The sequence below is a fragment of the Ailuropoda melanoleuca genome, chromosome 11 (assembly GCF_002007445.2).
Source record: "Ailuropoda melanoleuca isolate Jingjing chromosome 11, ASM200744v2, whole genome shotgun sequence".
Taxonomy (NCBI): domain Eukaryota; kingdom Metazoa; phylum Chordata; class Mammalia; order Carnivora; family Ursidae; genus Ailuropoda; species Ailuropoda melanoleuca.
Window position 1 is genome coordinate 81,432,683 of NC_048228.1, and position 17,698 is coordinate 81,450,380.

Below are 17,698 nucleotides of genomic sequence, written 5' to 3' on the forward strand. Positions count from 1 at the left end.
TATATAAACAAGGCAGATGAATCTGGAACACCAAGTTGATACCCTTTTCATTAGACACTGTTTAGAATAATTGAGAAGTATGGTTGTGATGATTTAAATTACGTGATTAATAAAAGCCATAAATTTGACTTAGTGCCTTTGAGGTTCATTTCGGTTGTATCATATTTAATGACAGTTTGTTAGCCTCTGTTACCTTATATTAGTATCGTTGGTTACCACACTTGTTTGATTTAGGGATTTTTTTTTTGAACTAAAATATTAAATCTTTTTGAGAGCAAAACAAAAAGCCCAAAACCCTGTTAGCACTTATGAATGAAATTAAAACAGGAGTACCTCTGTGTGAGTACTTCATAAATACAGATTTAATTGTTTGTATGTATACTGTTATTACAAAAAAAAGAATTTTTAAGATACACAGTTTGGAGACAACAAAAACTGATACCAGGTGGTAAGGCTGTATTTATGATAGCAGTTGAAACTTTACACCAGCTGCCCTGCCAGAGCTCAGGGGAAGAGTTTCTAGAAATTCATTCCATAACGCGGCGCAAGCCTTATGAATTATTCTAAAAAAAAGCTTCTTAACAAAATGTTTCCCTTCAGAACCCTAAAAACAAAATAGGATAAGACCTAGGCTAATATGTTTCATGTCTTCTCTACCTTTTTTCCTGAAGGAATTCCGACGCACTTTGCAAAATTGAACTCATGTATAAAATGGGTAGAGGTCAGATGTTATCACTGCCTAAAGGGATGTCCAGGATGCCTTGTTTATAAAATATTCTGGTCTGTTTTGTATCGTGGTTAAGAGCACAGGCTTTGGGACCAGATTGCCTGGATCTGACTCCCAGATATGCTCTTTACTAGTCGTGTGACAAATTATGTGCTTGCCGGTGCCTCAGTGCCTTCATCTGTAAAATGGGAATCATGGTATTACCTCATATGGTTGCTTGGAGGGTTAAATGAATTAGTATTTGCATATACCTTGCAACAGTGCCTAGAACAAAGCACAACATACTGTTTGCTGTTTTTATTATGAGGTTTATTATGCCAAATAAATTCTTAATTGACTGAGGCTTTAAAATCTCTTTTCTATGTACTAAATTCATTATTATTTCAGATCTAATTTGTGCGCTATGACAGTAGAAACACAATCTAGGATGACACTGTATTTTATACCATGTCTTTATTTTTAGCATTTACTAAGCAAATTAAGTTGTTACATGAAATTTAAGCGAAAAACATAACTTATATCAGAGTAAATGTTTAAAGTACTTTTGCAGCTGCTAATTGTGGGTAGTAGATTAATTTTACATAATTCCAGTGGAATTAGTTGGCTGATATCTAATAGCCTTTTATAAATATGAGCGAGAAATATATAACCCTTGCACAGAAAAGATCTTAAAACTTTAGTATTCATCAATATTTATTTTAAAATTGTACATTGATATTTAGAAACACCTTCTCAAGTTCTCCCTTTTATTATTTCATTTAAATTTTAATTAATTTGTTGGCTTTACCAACATTAAATCTGAGTTTCCACATGCTGGAAAGGAGAATAATAATATGAGAAGGGATGTAAATGTAAGTTCTTATATTTAATTACCAGTTATTAGAATTCAGTATTGAACTTACATGCAGAAAACAGTTAATTGAATGTCGACATATTTAATGAGCAAAATAGATTAAACAATATTTATATAAATTTAGTTTTGGAAACATTTGGAAACATTTTATATTGATTAATTTGTATTTTTAAATAGGAACATGTAAAATGTGTATATTTTTTAAAAAGTATATTTTAAAAGTGCTTAAACATAAAATGTATTTTTAAATTACATGGGTATTAATGATGAATTTTGCATGCTTTTGGTAGGCTCTAATTTTTCTGTAGTAAGGTATTTTACAAAGTTTTTATTTTGTCATATTAAAAAAATCTTTAGTATTTGAAAAGCAAAAAATGAAGGGTAAAATGTTTTAGTAGTGTTTGTCTCCTCTCTATATAAATAATGCAAATTTGAGTAAGCATTTTTCAGTGAAAAATATATTCCTTTGTGCATTAAATATTTATTAAGCATATTTTATTGCTAGGAACTGTTGCAGTCTCTGGTTTTATATTGATAAACAAAACAGAACTGGTTTCTCCACTCAGGTATCTCAATATCTGGCATGGGAGATGGGTGAAACAAAACAAATACATAAATACTAAATCTGTTAGGTGTCATTAAGTGAAGAAATGGAGCAAGAGACCAAGGGGATCTGTAAGATCTGTATAGTAGTAAGGTCGACTACTTGGAGGGAATGCTTTCAAGCTGAGGTTTCTAGGATAAGGAGCAGGCCCTGCCCAGAGTAAGCAGGGAGCATTCCAAGCAGAGAAAATTGCATCTGAGAAGGCCTGGGGGCAAGAAAGTCTAGTGATAGGGAGCAACATGGCTGGAGAATGGTGTCTTTAGTGTAAGTCCCCACAGATTTGATGGCTGGTTGGATGAAGGAGTGACAGCAGAAGGAGAGGGTTAATCGTAGGATTGCAAAGTAGCTCTCTCCAACTGCAAAATGGTTGTTTCCTCAGCTGGTACACCATGTGGCCTCTCCTTCCATTTCACTGTCGGCTGGGATTTGTTCTCCATAGATTATTAGAGAGATTGAATAATCTTGAAGAATATTGAGTTAAAATGGCTGAACACATCTAATAATTACCTGGTAGTTTCGAAAATTAAATGGTTGGGAGAAGATTTCTGAAACTGAGTCTCACAGAGGCTGAGGTTTTGGGTGAGGCTTTGCTCAGAGAGCCAAGGATAGAGTGTGTCCTTTGTCTTCAGTGCCCGAGAGGAGATGTGGTCAGACAGTGGTAGCTTTGATCCCTAAATTGTCTGCCCTGCCTCTTCCCCTTCTCATTTTTTGTGGGTACAAATGTTATACTCCTGGGTGATGCCTCAGACCCCAAACCATCTATCTAGTTGGTGATGGAATTCTGAGGAAGCTTTTTGAGTCTTAGTGGCTGCAATTAATGTTCTAAAGTAAGACATATTAAAATAGCTTCTAAAACTTTTTTCACTCTGTGCTTTGGCAGGTTTTGAAAGTTTGATTTTAATTTTGAGTTTTCAGAAGTTATCCTGCCTTCTGCCAACTTTTTTTTTTTTTTAAGATGCTGATTATTTGAGTGCTGGTCATCGAGGTTTATTTGTCATCTTGCTAAAGGGACTGCACTTAATAATGTCACTCATTCATTCAACAAATTCTTTTTTTAGTGCCATAGATGTCTCTGTGAATTGTGGATTGTGTAGTGAAGGACGAAACACTCTCAGAGTTTGTCCTTGTAAAGCATAAGGTATGGTCATGGGAGATAGACATTGAGATACACATTGAGCAAGTAAACACACACACACATGCATACAAGTAGAGACTGTGTTAAGTATTAGAAGGAAAAGGTGTGCTTTGAGAGATAATGACTTTGTCATCTGCTTTGGATTGGCTCTTCAGGGAAGGGATATTTGTGTAGGTGGTATAGGTAGATCTCTGAAAGAGGGGTCATTAGCAAAGGGAATAGAGGGCTAATGGTAATCATCTCCCTACAAATGTTGATTGTTTTTATTCTGAAATGGAAGATTATATATACTGTTGAGCTCCAGCTTACCACCATTCACAAAGTAAGGTGGGTAGGGCCCAAGTAAAATCTTGAATTACAGAATTATTGCTGACATTGTGTGGGAAGATGTGTATTTACCTGCCTTCAAGTATGACAGAGTTCAACATGAAATGAGTGCAGAGTGACTAATTTGTTCATGTATAATTACTATGTGTTTAATACTTCTTTACCTTTAATGTTTTTAACACAAGGAATGTAAAGAATCCTTGGGTTTTAAAAACTAGATGTCTAACTATTGCATGTTTCAGTGTTAAGAAAACACAGACCAGGAGAAGTTAAAAAGAAGCAGAAAGATGATGGAAAGAAGGCTAAGTAGTAATGCTTATGATTTCAAGGTCTTTATTGTTACTTCATAATTAATTCAAATGCTTATATGTGGAAATGTCTGTCCTGATGAACTTTGAAACTTTTATCCATTTGATCGGGTTGGCTCTCATCTTATGTGAAGCCGAATAGATCTGTGTGGGAGGCTTGCTGCATTTCCCTTGAGGGATACGTGTTTGGTGCTCAGAAAACAGCTGGGAAGACAAGGTCTCCACACTTGCAGATGTTCTCTTTTCTATTTTTAAGTCTTAGGAAAATCACATAACGTTAAATCAATCCCTTATCCTAAACATGTTGGCAAACTACACATGGGAAAGTTAGACATAGTTGTTATTTACATGCTTGCTTAGAAATGACTTTAAACAGGAAGTTAGTTTTCATATATCATTTGTGTTAGAAGCTAAAAGTATATTGTGTCAAGTAGAGAAAGCCACTTAGAGAATAGGATTGTCTGACTTCAGGGAAGGGTTCTGAAACAAAACAAAAACAAGAGGAAGTGGGAATTGGTTCTTCACTTTTCCCTTATATAGTCAGAAAAAGTTTTTCTTTTAAACCTAAATAGGAAATGTGATTATGTTATTTTGCTTTGTTTCTCATTACTTTTCAGTAATCATCTTAAATTGCGTTTGTCTTTCATCTGATTGTTTTTGAAAAATGTGAATGTTTCAATGAATTTTGGATGATTGTAAAGGATTCTCTATATGGGACTTTTTTCAGCTCATTTGATCAAGATTAAGTAATTTATCTTTATAAATCCAAATGACAAAGCTTTGTTATTTTGGCAAAATGTTATTCATGCTCCAAAGCAAAAATTAAGGTAAAATAAGACAAATGCTATAAGCTTAATGAACAATGAAAGCTTTTATTTTTTAAATGTTTTTTAAAAAAATTATTTATTTTTATGTAAACTCTGTTCCCAGTCTGGGGCTTGAACTCATGACCCTGAGATCAAAAGTTGCATGCTCTACCAACTGAGCCAGTTGGGGCCCCTATGTTATTTTTATTAAGGGATTATTTCTGTTAGAGGGATGGGTGCAGTGGTAGTATTTCTCACCACACTTTGTTTTGCACTAACCCTTATAAATATGGATATTAATACTGTTAATATCATTGTTCTATTTATTTAATTTTTTTATTTGAATATAGTTGACATACAATGTTACGTTAGTTTTGGAGTGTAGCTACCATGTGTCACCAAGCAACGCTATTACAGTATCATTGGCTGTATTCCCTGGGCTGTGTATTTTATTTCCATAACCTATTCTTTCCATAACTGCAAACTTGTATCTCCCATTCCCCTTTACCCGTTTGACCCATGCTCCCAACCCTCTCCCCTCTGACAACCATCAATCCTCTGTATTTAAAAGTTTGATTCTGCTTTGTGTTTATTCATTTGTTTTGTTTTTTAGATTCCACGTGAGTGAAATCATAAGATATTTGTCTTTCTCATCCTGACTTATTTCACTTAGCGTGATATTTTCTAGGTCCATCCGTGTTGTCACAAATGGCAAGATCTCATCCTTTTTTATGGCTACATGATTTTCTTTTGTATGTGTATGTGTTATATGAACAGGCACAGACACACCACATTTTTTTTTTTAAGATTTTATTTATTTATTTGACAGAGATAGAGACAGCCAGCGAGAGAGGGAACACAAGCAGGGGGAGTGGGAGAGGAAGAAGCAGGCTCATAGCAGAGGAGCCTGATGTGGGGCTCGATCCTATAACGCTGGGATCATGCCCTGAGCTGAAGGCAGCCGCTTAACTGCTGTGCCACCCAGGCGCCCCGACACACCACATTTTTATCCATTCGTCTATGGATGGACTTTTGGGTTGCTTTCATATCTTGGCTGTTGTAAATAAAGCTGCAGTAAACATGACATGCACATATCTTTTCAAAATCCTGTTTATTTATTTTTATTTTTATTTTTTAGTAAATACTCTATAATGGAATTATTGGATCATAGGGTGTTTCTATTTTTAATTTTTTGAGGAGCCTGCATACTGTTTTGCACAGAGACTACCAATTTACATTTCCACCAATGAAGAATTGGTGCATGAGGGTTCCTTTGTCTCCATATCTTCCTTAACGCTTGTTATTTCTTGTCCTTTTGATTCTAGCCATTCTGACAGGTGTAATGTGATATCTCTTTACAGTTTTGATTTGTATTTCCCTGATGATGAGTGATGTTGAGCATCTTTTCTTGTGTCTGTTGGCCATCTGTATGGTGTTTGCAAAAATGTCTGTTAAAGTCCCTTATCCATTTTTTAATTGAATTGCTTGTTTTTTGGTGTTGAGTTGTGTAAGTTGTTTATATATTTTGAATATTAAGCCCTTATCAGATATATCATTTGCAAATATCTTCTTCCATTCAGTAGATTGCCTTTTTGTTTTGTTGATGGTTTCCTTTGCTGTGCAAAAACTTTTTATTTTGATGTAGTCCCAGTAGTTTATTTTTGCTATTGTTCCTCTTGCCCTAGGAGACATATCTAGAAAACTGCTGCTACAGTTGATGTTAGAGAAATTACTGCCTGCATTCTCTTCTAGGATTTTTATGGTTTCAGATCTCATATTTAGGTATTTAATCCATTTTTGAGTTTATTTTTGTGGATGGTGTTAGAAAATGGTCCAATTTCTTTCTTTTGCAGGTAGCTGTCCAGTTTTCCTAACACCAGTTGTTGAAGAGACTGTCTTTTTCCCATTGGCTATTCTTGCCTTCTTTGTGGTAGACAAATTGACCACATAAATATGGGTTTATTTCTGGGTTCTCTATTCCATTCCATTGATCTATGTGTCTATTTTTGTGCCAGTACCAACAGTATCATTGTTCTAAATACTTATGTTAACTGATTAGAAAGTGTCATTTTATGTTTTGTTTTTTGGTGTTTTTTTTGCTACATGCCATTGCCGAAATGTACATTGTCATCGCTTAATGTTTTTTACACTGTTTAACAACGAATAGGAATGTACTCAACACAGTACATTACAAATGTATTTAAAATCCAAGTTCATGATACTTGAATATAAAATAACAGTTTCATGTGTTTTACAGAAAACGCATGTTTCAGAAGAGATGGGTGAAATTTGATGGCCTTTGCATTTCTTACTACAATAACGAGAAGGTAAGTACATTTTATAGTTCTCTCAAGATTTTCTTACACATCCAAGGTATACTTCAGTAAACTAAGCAAGCAGTTTGTATTTTAAGAACAGAAGTTGGATTACCAACATGAAGAGTTTGTACACGCTGAAACACTCTGTTCATAGGTTAACTTTTCTTTACACATGAGATTTGGTTTTTAAAACATTATATAACCAACAATTATTTATGGAGTGTCTTCTACAAACTACAGGAATTGCTGTGAGTGATGTAAGGATGAATAAGAAATTGTCTTTCTTCTAGAGAGCACTAAGGAATCTTTACAAAAGGGTACTACAGTTAGGCACACAAGGAGAGGTTACTTTGTGCTCTAGAAGGGTTAGGGAAGAACCAAAGAAGGCTTCTTGCGTGAGATTCCATTTGCCATAGGTCTTGAAAAAAGAGGAACGTTTACACGTAGAGACTAGAGAGAATAGGACGTGGTAACATTGAGAACCATGAGATGTCCAGATGGGAAGTCAGTTTTCTGATTGGAAAATAGAATATGTGAAGGAGACTTGAGGGGATGAAGCTGAGAAGTTCTTTGGAGTTAGAGCTCATTGAACATCTTGATGAGAAAGTGGTCACAATTTTGTCTTTAGGCAAGTGAGCCTTAACAACGTGATACTGTTCTGATCATGTCTTCATTAGGTATGAGAATCTCTTTATTCTTAGGAGATGTAGGCTGGAATATTTGAGGTGTCCTATCTGCAAATGTTTTTCAGATGTTACTTATCTATATATTTATATTTATAAATATATTTGCATACACACATAGGTAAAACAAAAACTGAAGATGTTAACAGTTGTCAAATCTGGGTGGAGGATATATGGGTGTTTGTTGTAATAATCTTTCGATTTATACACCTTTTTTAAATTAAAATCAGGTAATCTTATAGTCTTAACTATATACACTCTCTTACCAGATTCATTTAATGTTTAAGCATATTTTCTTATTTATACCTTATACTCTTAACATTATTTTCTCATTACTTGGAGACTCTCACTTCCTTTTGTGCTTTTGTGGCTTGGATAGAAACTCCCTTTCATATATTGATTCTTCAGTGCTACAGGGCAGAAGAGTGTATGCTTTTAGATAGAAAGTAACATACATTTACATGCTGCAATGCTAAGAACAATAGAAAGTTTAGAGAAGTATTAATTATTTGGTTTCACCTTGCAGTGATCCAGATAAAGCATCAAATAAATTTAAACACACCTCTTTGAGGTTTGCAAGATGGTGGGATGAGTATTTTTTAAAAGCTGGTTTTCTGCCTTTGCTACTGTTTTAGTTTGCTTCTGCATTTGAATGTTGAGATAGTTTCTATGCCAGTGGTGGGTACAATGTGGTCTCTGTATCTGCTGGAATCTGACCCCTAGTTTTTTTTCAGCAGCTGTGCCCTTCTCTGGTTTGATTGAAATGAGGGGGAATACTATTCAGGAATAAGACTTCCGTGCCATGAGGCTCTGTTGGTGGTGGTATTATCCCCGTTTGGGAGAGAGAATTTCTGGTATCTGTGTCCAACTGGACTCATTCTGTTTGTCCTATAAAAGCTCATCTCAACCGCAGTGAGATGAGTGCCTGTCACATTTTTAGGTATCGATACAAAAAATTATGCAGCCTTGGTTTGAAATTGTGATAAGAAGCTCATGTTAAAATGAATGGTTACAAATTCTTTAGCTTAACAATTTTTTAAAAATTCAGATTATTGTTTTCTGTGGCATTTTGTCCCTTTACTGTCCAGATGGTTGGTTTCATCTTGTCAAAAATAGAAATATTGGAATGGGTGTTTCCTAAAAGGAGACACAGTTTCTATTGTGACCAATCTTACTCAAGAGTAGGTTGGAGGACTGGGAAGAGGGCATTTTAGGGCCAATGTGTGGAAGGCATGGGTGTCGGTAGTCTCAGGTGAGTGTGCAGTGTCAGCGGTCACGTGCACTGAGTTATTGGGCCTTTCAGTGTTTAAAGGTGCATCTGAGGACCGTGTGGCTGGGCAGAGCTCTGTATTTCCCTAGTTTTCTCTCATTTTCCTCAGGGCTGCTCTATCACGGCTCTGCAAGATTTTTTTCATTGTGTTACTGAAAATGGCATCATCCCACCAGCCTTGATATCTTGTCACCTGCCAAGAAATCTCACTCACCCCCATTCTCACTCAGCTGTGGGCAGAAGTGCCCTGTGGTCATTTCATTGTCTGAAAGTGGTAGTAGATAAATGACAACTTGACCTAGATATCTGTGTGTTACAGGCTCAAGGGATGCTTTAAAATTTCTGTCCTTAAGGAAAATTTTGTACTCTGAAAAACACAATCATTCTGAGCCTGTTGTCTTTTTTCTCATCTTGTCTTTATCGTGTGTTGTTTGAAGAGAAGCATAATGTCAACTCTACAGTGTTAAAAATTACGAGATTTCTTGGAATCTCATAATAGATTACAAATGAGCCATTAGAAAAACTATAACTTCCTGAGGTTAAAGTGACGTGACAGTTAGCTTGTTAAGTACATTTTGATCACTCCTGGGGAATTTATTTTTCTATTACTCTTATGGAGTATTTACCTGTTAAATAGGATATTATTATTATAAGCATGTGAGTGGGTTACTTTTTTGTAAGGAATTTTTTTTAATCTCTTTAAGCAGATCTAGAGGAGGGAAAATCTCCTTTTTAAAATTCCTATTTCTTTTCCTACAATGCTGCTTGATTTTTCTATACTGAAAAATATATTAACGGTAACATTTTTATTCAACAAATGGTTAATTATCTCACTAGTGATCTATTTTTATATGCTCTTTTAATTCTTAAGCAAATTAAGATTTGAGAATGGATCATCTGAGAGCTGAAATATAAATGTGTGTGGATATTCTAGATTTTTCAGTCTGATCTCAGCCACTGTAGACTTACAGCCAGAGAGGCCCTTGCACTGTCCCCAGGGGTATATGCTCTTTCCCACATGTGAGGTTGCCTGACACTAAGGAAACATTTTCCCACTTTTCTCATTCCTGAAGCACTTAGCAGTCTAGTAGTGCCTGGCATAGCCATCATACCCCACTGCCTTTATTGGGTTTCCTTTAAGCCAGTCAGTCATGTATTTCTTTGCATGACCTTTTGCAGCAGTGTCTGGGTACACACTGTGGGGAACGTGACCGTGCCTTTTTCCTGTATTTTCATCTCCATGTTTTTGCTCTTCCATCTGAACCTTCTGAGCCATTGCCATCTATCAAAGTTCTGTGCAAACTTCAGGATCCATTTTTTTTATCCCCCTCTATAAGTCTTTTCTTTATTTTTTCCAACTGTGACATTTGAACAATCATATGCAAGAAAGGTTAGAAGGATCAGAAGCTGAAAGTAGTGAGGCATATCAGGGGAGTGTGCAGTAAATCGGGCATTAATTATCTGGGTGTAGGCTGTGTAGGCCAGTGGAGGTATTAAAAAATGAATTTAAAAAAATTTTAAAAGTGAGCTGTCAGAACTTGATTTGTGATTGATTGGACATAGAATTCATTCGGTGAGCAGATACTTTTGCAATGCCATTTATATGAAAGGTCTGAGGAAAATAGATGTCTGACCCATTGTCTATTTGGGGAGACTGTCTTAAATGATCACACAGTAAACATAAAAATCACCATTTTACTTTATAGTTGGTAATTGCTATAAAGGAAAAAAATACAGGTTGCTATTAGCTTAAATTAGGGTCTGGGGTGCCTGGGTGGCTCAGTCGTTAAGCGTCTGCCTTCGGCTCAGGGCGTGATCCTGGCGTTCTGGGATCAAGCCCCACATCAGGCTCCTCCGCTATGAGCCTGCTTCTTCCTCTCCCACTCCCCCTGCTTGTGTTCCCTCTCTCTCTGGCTGTCTCTGTCTCTGTTGAATAAATAAATAAAATCTTTAAAAAAAAATTTAGGGTCATCTGCTTAGGTGAGGATAGGGGGCCTATGAGAAGAGGCTGGTGAGAAAACCTTTCTTCTGAAGCATATACTTATGCTGAAATGTGAAGAATGGAGAGGCAGGAACCATGTGAAGCTGGATGTGGACACCATTCCTTGAAGAACAGAGTAAGCAAAGGCACTAGATTGGGGAGAAACATGGTATGTTCATGGAACCTCAAAGAAGACTCATGTGACTGGAGAGAGTCAGAAAGTGCCAGGGAGGAAGTTGACACAGTCACTGTAAGGAGAGTCCCAAGTTATGTGGGTGTAAATGATCTGCACAAATGAAAGACTACTTAAGACAGACTAGAAGAGTAATATTTTAATGAACAGATATAAAGGGGGGAGGGTATGTTTGCAGGAGATAATTTGAAGTTTGAGGTGCTTGTGGGACAGCTACATGCACCATTGATGACTTGAAATATGGGGCTGGAGTTGACCAAAATGGATAAGGAAGGGACAGATTTTAAAATTTTCCTCATGAAGTTGGCAGTTGAAATAGTAGGAATGGATTTTCTTAGAGAAGATAAAACAAAAAAAGTGGAAAACAAGGAGAAGAAAAGTTACCTTGAAATTACTTCTTGACATCCTTTTCCTGTGAGGTTACCCACTCATCTTCTTCAGTTACAGTTCAAATACCATATTCAATTTTGGCTGTGTGAGGGGATGTGGATAAGCCTTTGTGGCGTTGGTAGTTAAAATGGCGTTGAAGAATGCATAGGATTTTGTTGCATATGTGTAGTCAGGGATAGGAGATTGGAGCAGAGGCATTGGAAGAGAAGAAACTGTCAAAGAACTAAGAGGGAATGCCATGATAGCATAGTATATCTTCTCAACGGGAAGAGGATAACCTCCCAGTAGAAGAACACCATGCTCCTGACAGGGACTGTCCCTCACCTGTCTATCTAATATGCATGGCAGGAGTTTACCACTAGGAGGAATAAGACCTTGGCACCTGTTCTCTGCATGGAATGGTTTAATACATTTTTTTCCTAACCAGTTGCTTCAGATACTTGGGATCTTCTAAAAATGAGGGTACCATGAATCATTCTGTAGAAGGAAATAGTAGAAGAAACCCCGTAAAGATGTGCCCAGACTCTTCTGATATTTAAGACCTTTCATAATGTGTCCTTGATGTATGTTTCCAGTTTCACCTCTTTTGACTCTATACTGTGGCTGCTCTTATTTCTCTACTTAATACCTTTATTATTAAAGCTTTCCAGCCAGGATGGCCTCCCAACCAGTTATCTGTGTGGTTAAACTTAAGCTTTCTTCAGGTCAGGCTCTAACGTCTTTATGTCTGTAAAAACATCTGACCTCTTTTAAGCAGAATTTGGGAGTTCCCATCTTTGCACTCATACGTTCCATGGTTCAGACTCCGTTTTAAACTTTTCTCTCATTACATTAGCTGGCTTCTCATTTTGAGGCTCCTTGAATGTAAAAATACTATTTGAATTTTCTTTCCAACACAAGGCCCAGCAACTATTTCACCCTTAGTAAGTAGCAGCAATTGTCGGGTGGTCCTTATGCCAAATGCTTTTGGTGGATCCAGAAAAACGAAGACTGTAAAAGCTACGAAGAATCTTCAGAATGATCTTCTTGAGCAAAACGGTTAAAATACATATGCCAGTTGCAAACAGCCAAAATTGTGTTAGGTATATGCCAATTGCTAACGGCCAAATCCATCTTTTTTTATTCTTTTGTCTTTTTCATTCATTTTTTGTTGGGGAATTAAAGGTAAAGTGAGGCAGGTAATTATTAGATACGTATCAGAATCATTGGGTAATATGTTTAATTGATATAATGCAACAGTCTGGATTTGAGATATATTCTTGTTCACAGTTGTTGTAGCAATAGTTTTGAAGTTGTTTAGTTACAGTACCCATTATGGCCAGCAGATGTCTGCAAACACCATAAAATCATTTTGACCAGATTGTTTTAAAAAACATACCCTTGGTTTTGGGAACTGTGTATTGCTGGTCTAGTACAGTTGTTTGTACTCGATTTTTTGCCTTTTAATTTTAAATTCCAGAAGAAAGGGACACGTGAAAGGGACATTTAATATTTTCCTTTCTGGGGTGTTAAGTGTGTCTGAGGATATATACTATTTGTATGTTATTGAAAAAATTTAGATTAAAATTATGAAAGAGAAGCACAGTATGCTTGTAAATATTTGTAAATATTGTACCATTCTTTTTCTGATAAGGTCATAAGAATTTCATTTAAATCTGTCTTGTTTGTGTATCTTTTTCTCTAACCCATACAGGAAAAGTATTCAAAAGGAATAATTCCCCTTTCTGCTATATCTACGGTACGGGTTCAGGGAGACAACAAATTTGAAGTTGTTACAACACAAAGAGCTTTTGTTTTTAGAGTAGAAAAAGAAGGTAAGATTATTTCTTTATCTCTGTAAAAACACTCATAGACATTAATTTCTGTCCAGTCAGAAGATTGATAAGCCAGTGAAGCTACAAATGTCAACCAATCTTAAAATATGTTACTTTTAAGTAATTGACATTTTATATTATTTTGAGTGCCGTAAACAAGTTGTCAAGTCATTTGTTCACTATTCTTACATGCAGCAAATACTTAGAATCTACTAAGTGCCAAGAATTCTTCTAAGTTCTGGAGATACAGCAGTGCAAAAAAAGTCAGACAAAAATCTCTGCTCCTATGGAGTCCACCTTTTAGTTGTTGTTTGATAATGCAAAATAGTTATTCAATATGCAAAAACAGTTTTTCTCACTATTAAAAGGTTGGTTTTAGGGAAGTTTACTTATGCCCGGTTCAACTGTGAATCACAGGCCCAGTAATCATGCTAGCACAGATTTCGGAGCATCTTCTATACTTTTTCAATTCTTTTTACCTTCACCATCTGCTAAAGATCACTTGATGGTAAAAATTAGATGGCATGTGGTTTATGGATAGAGACTAAAGCTTTAGATCTTTTCTGACTTTTGGAGGGGGTAGGGAGAGAGAGCCAGGAGAGTGAAGAGTTCTCAGTTGTATACTTTGATTGACTATCAACACATTATTACTATATTTCTCACTACTTTTAAATAATATAGGTAAGGCCATCTTCATTAATTAAAGAATTATACTTTTATTTTAAAGATTACTTTTATTTTAAAGCTAACTTTTATTTTAGTATAGGTTATAACTCAACTTGATTTTGAAAATACTTCTTGGTACTTAATTATTTGAATAATGGTGATTTAGAAAACTTACTAAATTCTTGATATATGCAGTGATCTGTGCTTCATTATTCAAAGTAGTCTTGTGAGGGATATAGGTGTTACAATTACCCCATTTTATAAAAAGAAAAAAAAATCCCGTTTTACACAGAACCCATTTTACGCTTTTATAAACTACAACAATATTAGATATTATGGGGCAATATTTGTCTTTTTTAAACTACTAGATTCCTAGAACATATACCGGTGCAAGGCACTTAGAAAACACTCAATGAATCCTTCCTAGAAAGCTTTCATTATTCCTTGGCATAATCAGTAAATGCGTAAGTTCCCGATACGGTTCACACTGGGGCAGCTTTTTTTCAGATCGTGAATCACTCTCCATTTGTGAAATCACTTAAGTGGGCTCTGATGGTACTAAAACAAATCTCCCCAAAACAGAACAACCAAACATGAAATAGAATAAGAAATATCAAAGTGCATCGCTTCTAGCAATATTGTATAGTGAGACATACCTGTGTATATATTGCACATATGTAGTGGAAAAAGTGTTCCTTAGTTGAGTTGCTATTTAAAGAATTGTTGAGAACATAGCCTAGAGTCGGGGTTGGCAAACCATGTCTCATCGCCACTGCTTGTTTTTGTAAACAAAGTCTAGTTCCATCATAGTCACTGTCATTCATTTACATATTGTCTGTGGCTGCTTTTGTGCCCCAGTGACCCCATTGAGTAGTTGTAGGCTGTGTGGCCAGGAAAGCCTAAGATATTCTCCCGACTGGATATCGTGACGATCTTTCCTTACGCTTTGGTTTCCTCTGCCCAGAAGATGACTGCCTGTTTCTTTGAGGTACTTATCACTTTCCCCTTGGCGTCTCAAAATGAATTTCACATATGCCACATAGCTTGCATTTTAAGATAGACATGCTAAATAAAGCTTTCCACCTGGAGAAAATCTGCTTAGCCGTATTTACTTACTGTAGTTAAAAGTTAAGCAGACACATTTAAGTAGAATATATCAACTCACATGTTTAAAAGTTACATGCTGTGATACATAGTTCATATGTAGTTCATGGTTCATATATCACATAATTATAGAAACAAGAATTTCACTTAAACTTAGGTATAAGTATTTGTTAAATAGGTCTTGGGTCTTTAAATTTTAAAACATGAAAATACTGCTTCAGTAAAAACAGACTGTACACATGGAATTATTGAGTTAAGGTAGATTCATTGAAAATCATTTTTAGGGTGCCTCAGTCGATTAAGTGCCTGCCTTCGGCTCAGGTCATGATCCCAGGGCCCTGGGATTGAGCCCCGCATTAGGCTCCCTGCTCCACGGGGAGCCTGCTTCTCCCTTTGCCTCCCTCCCTCTCTCTATCTCTCATGAATAAATAAATAAAATCTTTTTTAAAAAGTCATTTTAATGTCATAACTAGCGTTTTTAAAGTTAGGTATTTGTACACACACAGAGAGAGTGTGTGTGTGTGTATAAATAGTATACATGTATCTGTATATTTAGTATGGAACCTTCCACAAGATACTAAGTATGTTTTATTGTTTTTTTCCTCCTTCCATGTATATAGATAGTTGATTATTTCTTACTTTGGGGGAACTGAGAAATCAACCATAGTGGCTTATGAAATATTTGACTTAACTTTTAAGCCAAATGAAACCCTACTTCAATCTAATCGAGAAGCAAGACAAAAGTTTAGAATACAAAGGGGAAATGGTTTGACATCCTAGCAGAAGTGAATTCTCCATTTTTGGTGAGAAGGTTCTGAATGACCTATCCTTTGTCTCCTCTGAAGGCAGTGTCACTGGTTTCCAAATTGCTGCGTTCCCCACCGGCATTGCTAAGACAAGATTACCATTTGGCATCTTTTTATCTGCAAATTTTCAAAGGCTTCAATTCCCCCCAGGTTTCCTAGTGAAGTATTGTTATGCTCTTAGTTGAAAGTGAATTATATTGAAATAATAGCATTTTAAAAATACTGTTTGTCAAATAAAAAGTTAGTGGGATTCCTTTGTCCTGAAGCAGAACCATTGGGCTTGGTCAGAGGGTCACAACAGCTAACGATCTCTCCAGTCTGTGTTCCCCTGGCAGCGGTGGTCACACTTGGAGATGCGTGACTTCAAAAAGCAGGTGATGTTTTTAGTTGGCACTTCTTATAGTGAGAAAAGGGTTAAGAATTCTGCGTGGTCATTTGTGCTCCTGGGCCATTGTCAGTGCTGGCTTTCAGCGGCAGTCTCGTGTTCTTGTCCACCTCAGCTCGTTCTAGATCCCTGGGAGGCAGGCAGGTGTTTTTTCTCTCAGCTGTTTCCAGACAGCATCTTACAGCCCTCCAGTGGCAACTATGGTACTGCATAGCTTTGTTTGTTTTAAAGAACACTTGGGTTAAGAAACATAAATTCCCCTTAGTTATTTTAGGCAAGCAGACTTGCCTGTCTTGAAATATTCAGTGTTGTCGTTTTTTGTTTTGTTTTTGAAGGAGAGAGAGAGCATGGTGGGGAGGGGCAGAGGGAGAGAGAGCGAATCTTAAGCAGACTCTGCACTGAGCATGGAGCCTGACACAGGGCTCGATCTCATGACCCTGAGACCAGAGCCAAAATCAAGAGTTGGACACTTAACAGACTGAGCCACCCAGGTACTTTGAAATAGTCAGTTTTTTTAGAGGGAAGTCATGGAACATTTACTAGCGGGAGGGAGAGCCAGGGGAATTAAAAGTTCTCCGTTGTGTATGCTGGTCAACTATCGTAGTGAGTCACAAACTGTGGAGTCATTCCTGAATCTTTTTCCTCTCATATTGCACATCCAGCCCATCAGCACATCTGATCATTTTTGACTTTGGAAGTATGTCTGGATTCTGATTGATTCTCAACACCTCTGTCGTTACTACTCCAATGCAAGCCACCACCTCTATCTGGGTTATTGTAATAACCTCCGTTGATGGACTTACAGTCCTGTTTTCTATACAGCTGTCAGTGATCCTGTATCAAAGAAGTCCGATCATGTCAGTCTACTTCAGATGCTATATTGTCTCTCCAACTCCCTTAGAGTAAAACATTTATGTCCAAGAGCCCCTACGTGATCTGGCTCTGGTCTTTTTGACCTTGTCTCCTCCCATGCTCTCCCTTGCTCACTACATTTCAGCTGTTCTCTTGTTCCTTGACCGTGTCAAACCCCTATGTCAACCCCAGGGCATTGACACTGCTTTCTTTATCGGAGAATGCTCTTCCTGCAGCCATCCTCTTGACTTTCTCTATCACTTCTATTTCCTTTAGGCTTTTGCTTAACCATTGCCTGCCTTCTGAGGCTTTTTTTGTACTACCAAGTATAAAGTAGCGCCTCTAGGGCCCCTCATTCCTTGCTTTATTTTGCCCCATTGTACTTGTCACTGTGTAATAGATTATATATCTATGTTTTATTGCCTTCCTCTTTTCACAAGAGGGCAAACTCCAGGAGATTAAGGCTGTGGTGTGTC

General features: G+C 36.7%; 1 protein-coding gene across 5 annotated transcripts in view; it reads left to right on the forward strand.

Moving 5' to 3' along the window:
* The window catches only part of ARAP2 (ArfGAP with RhoGAP domain, ankyrin repeat and PH domain 2), a 191,473-nt gene that overhangs the window by 35,438 nt on the left and 138,337 nt on the right, over nucleotides 1-17,698 (forward strand). For all 5 annotated transcript variants that reach the window (XM_002929010.4, XM_034671975.1, XM_034671976.1 and 2 more), the window contains exons 7-8: nucleotides 7,018-7,087; nucleotides 13,289-13,409. In XM_002929010.4, coding sequence (XP_002929056.1) covers nucleotides 7,018-7,087; nucleotides 13,289-13,409 — 191 coding nt within the window. The remainder of the gene's footprint in view (nucleotides 1-7,017; nucleotides 7,088-13,288; nucleotides 13,410-17,698) is intronic.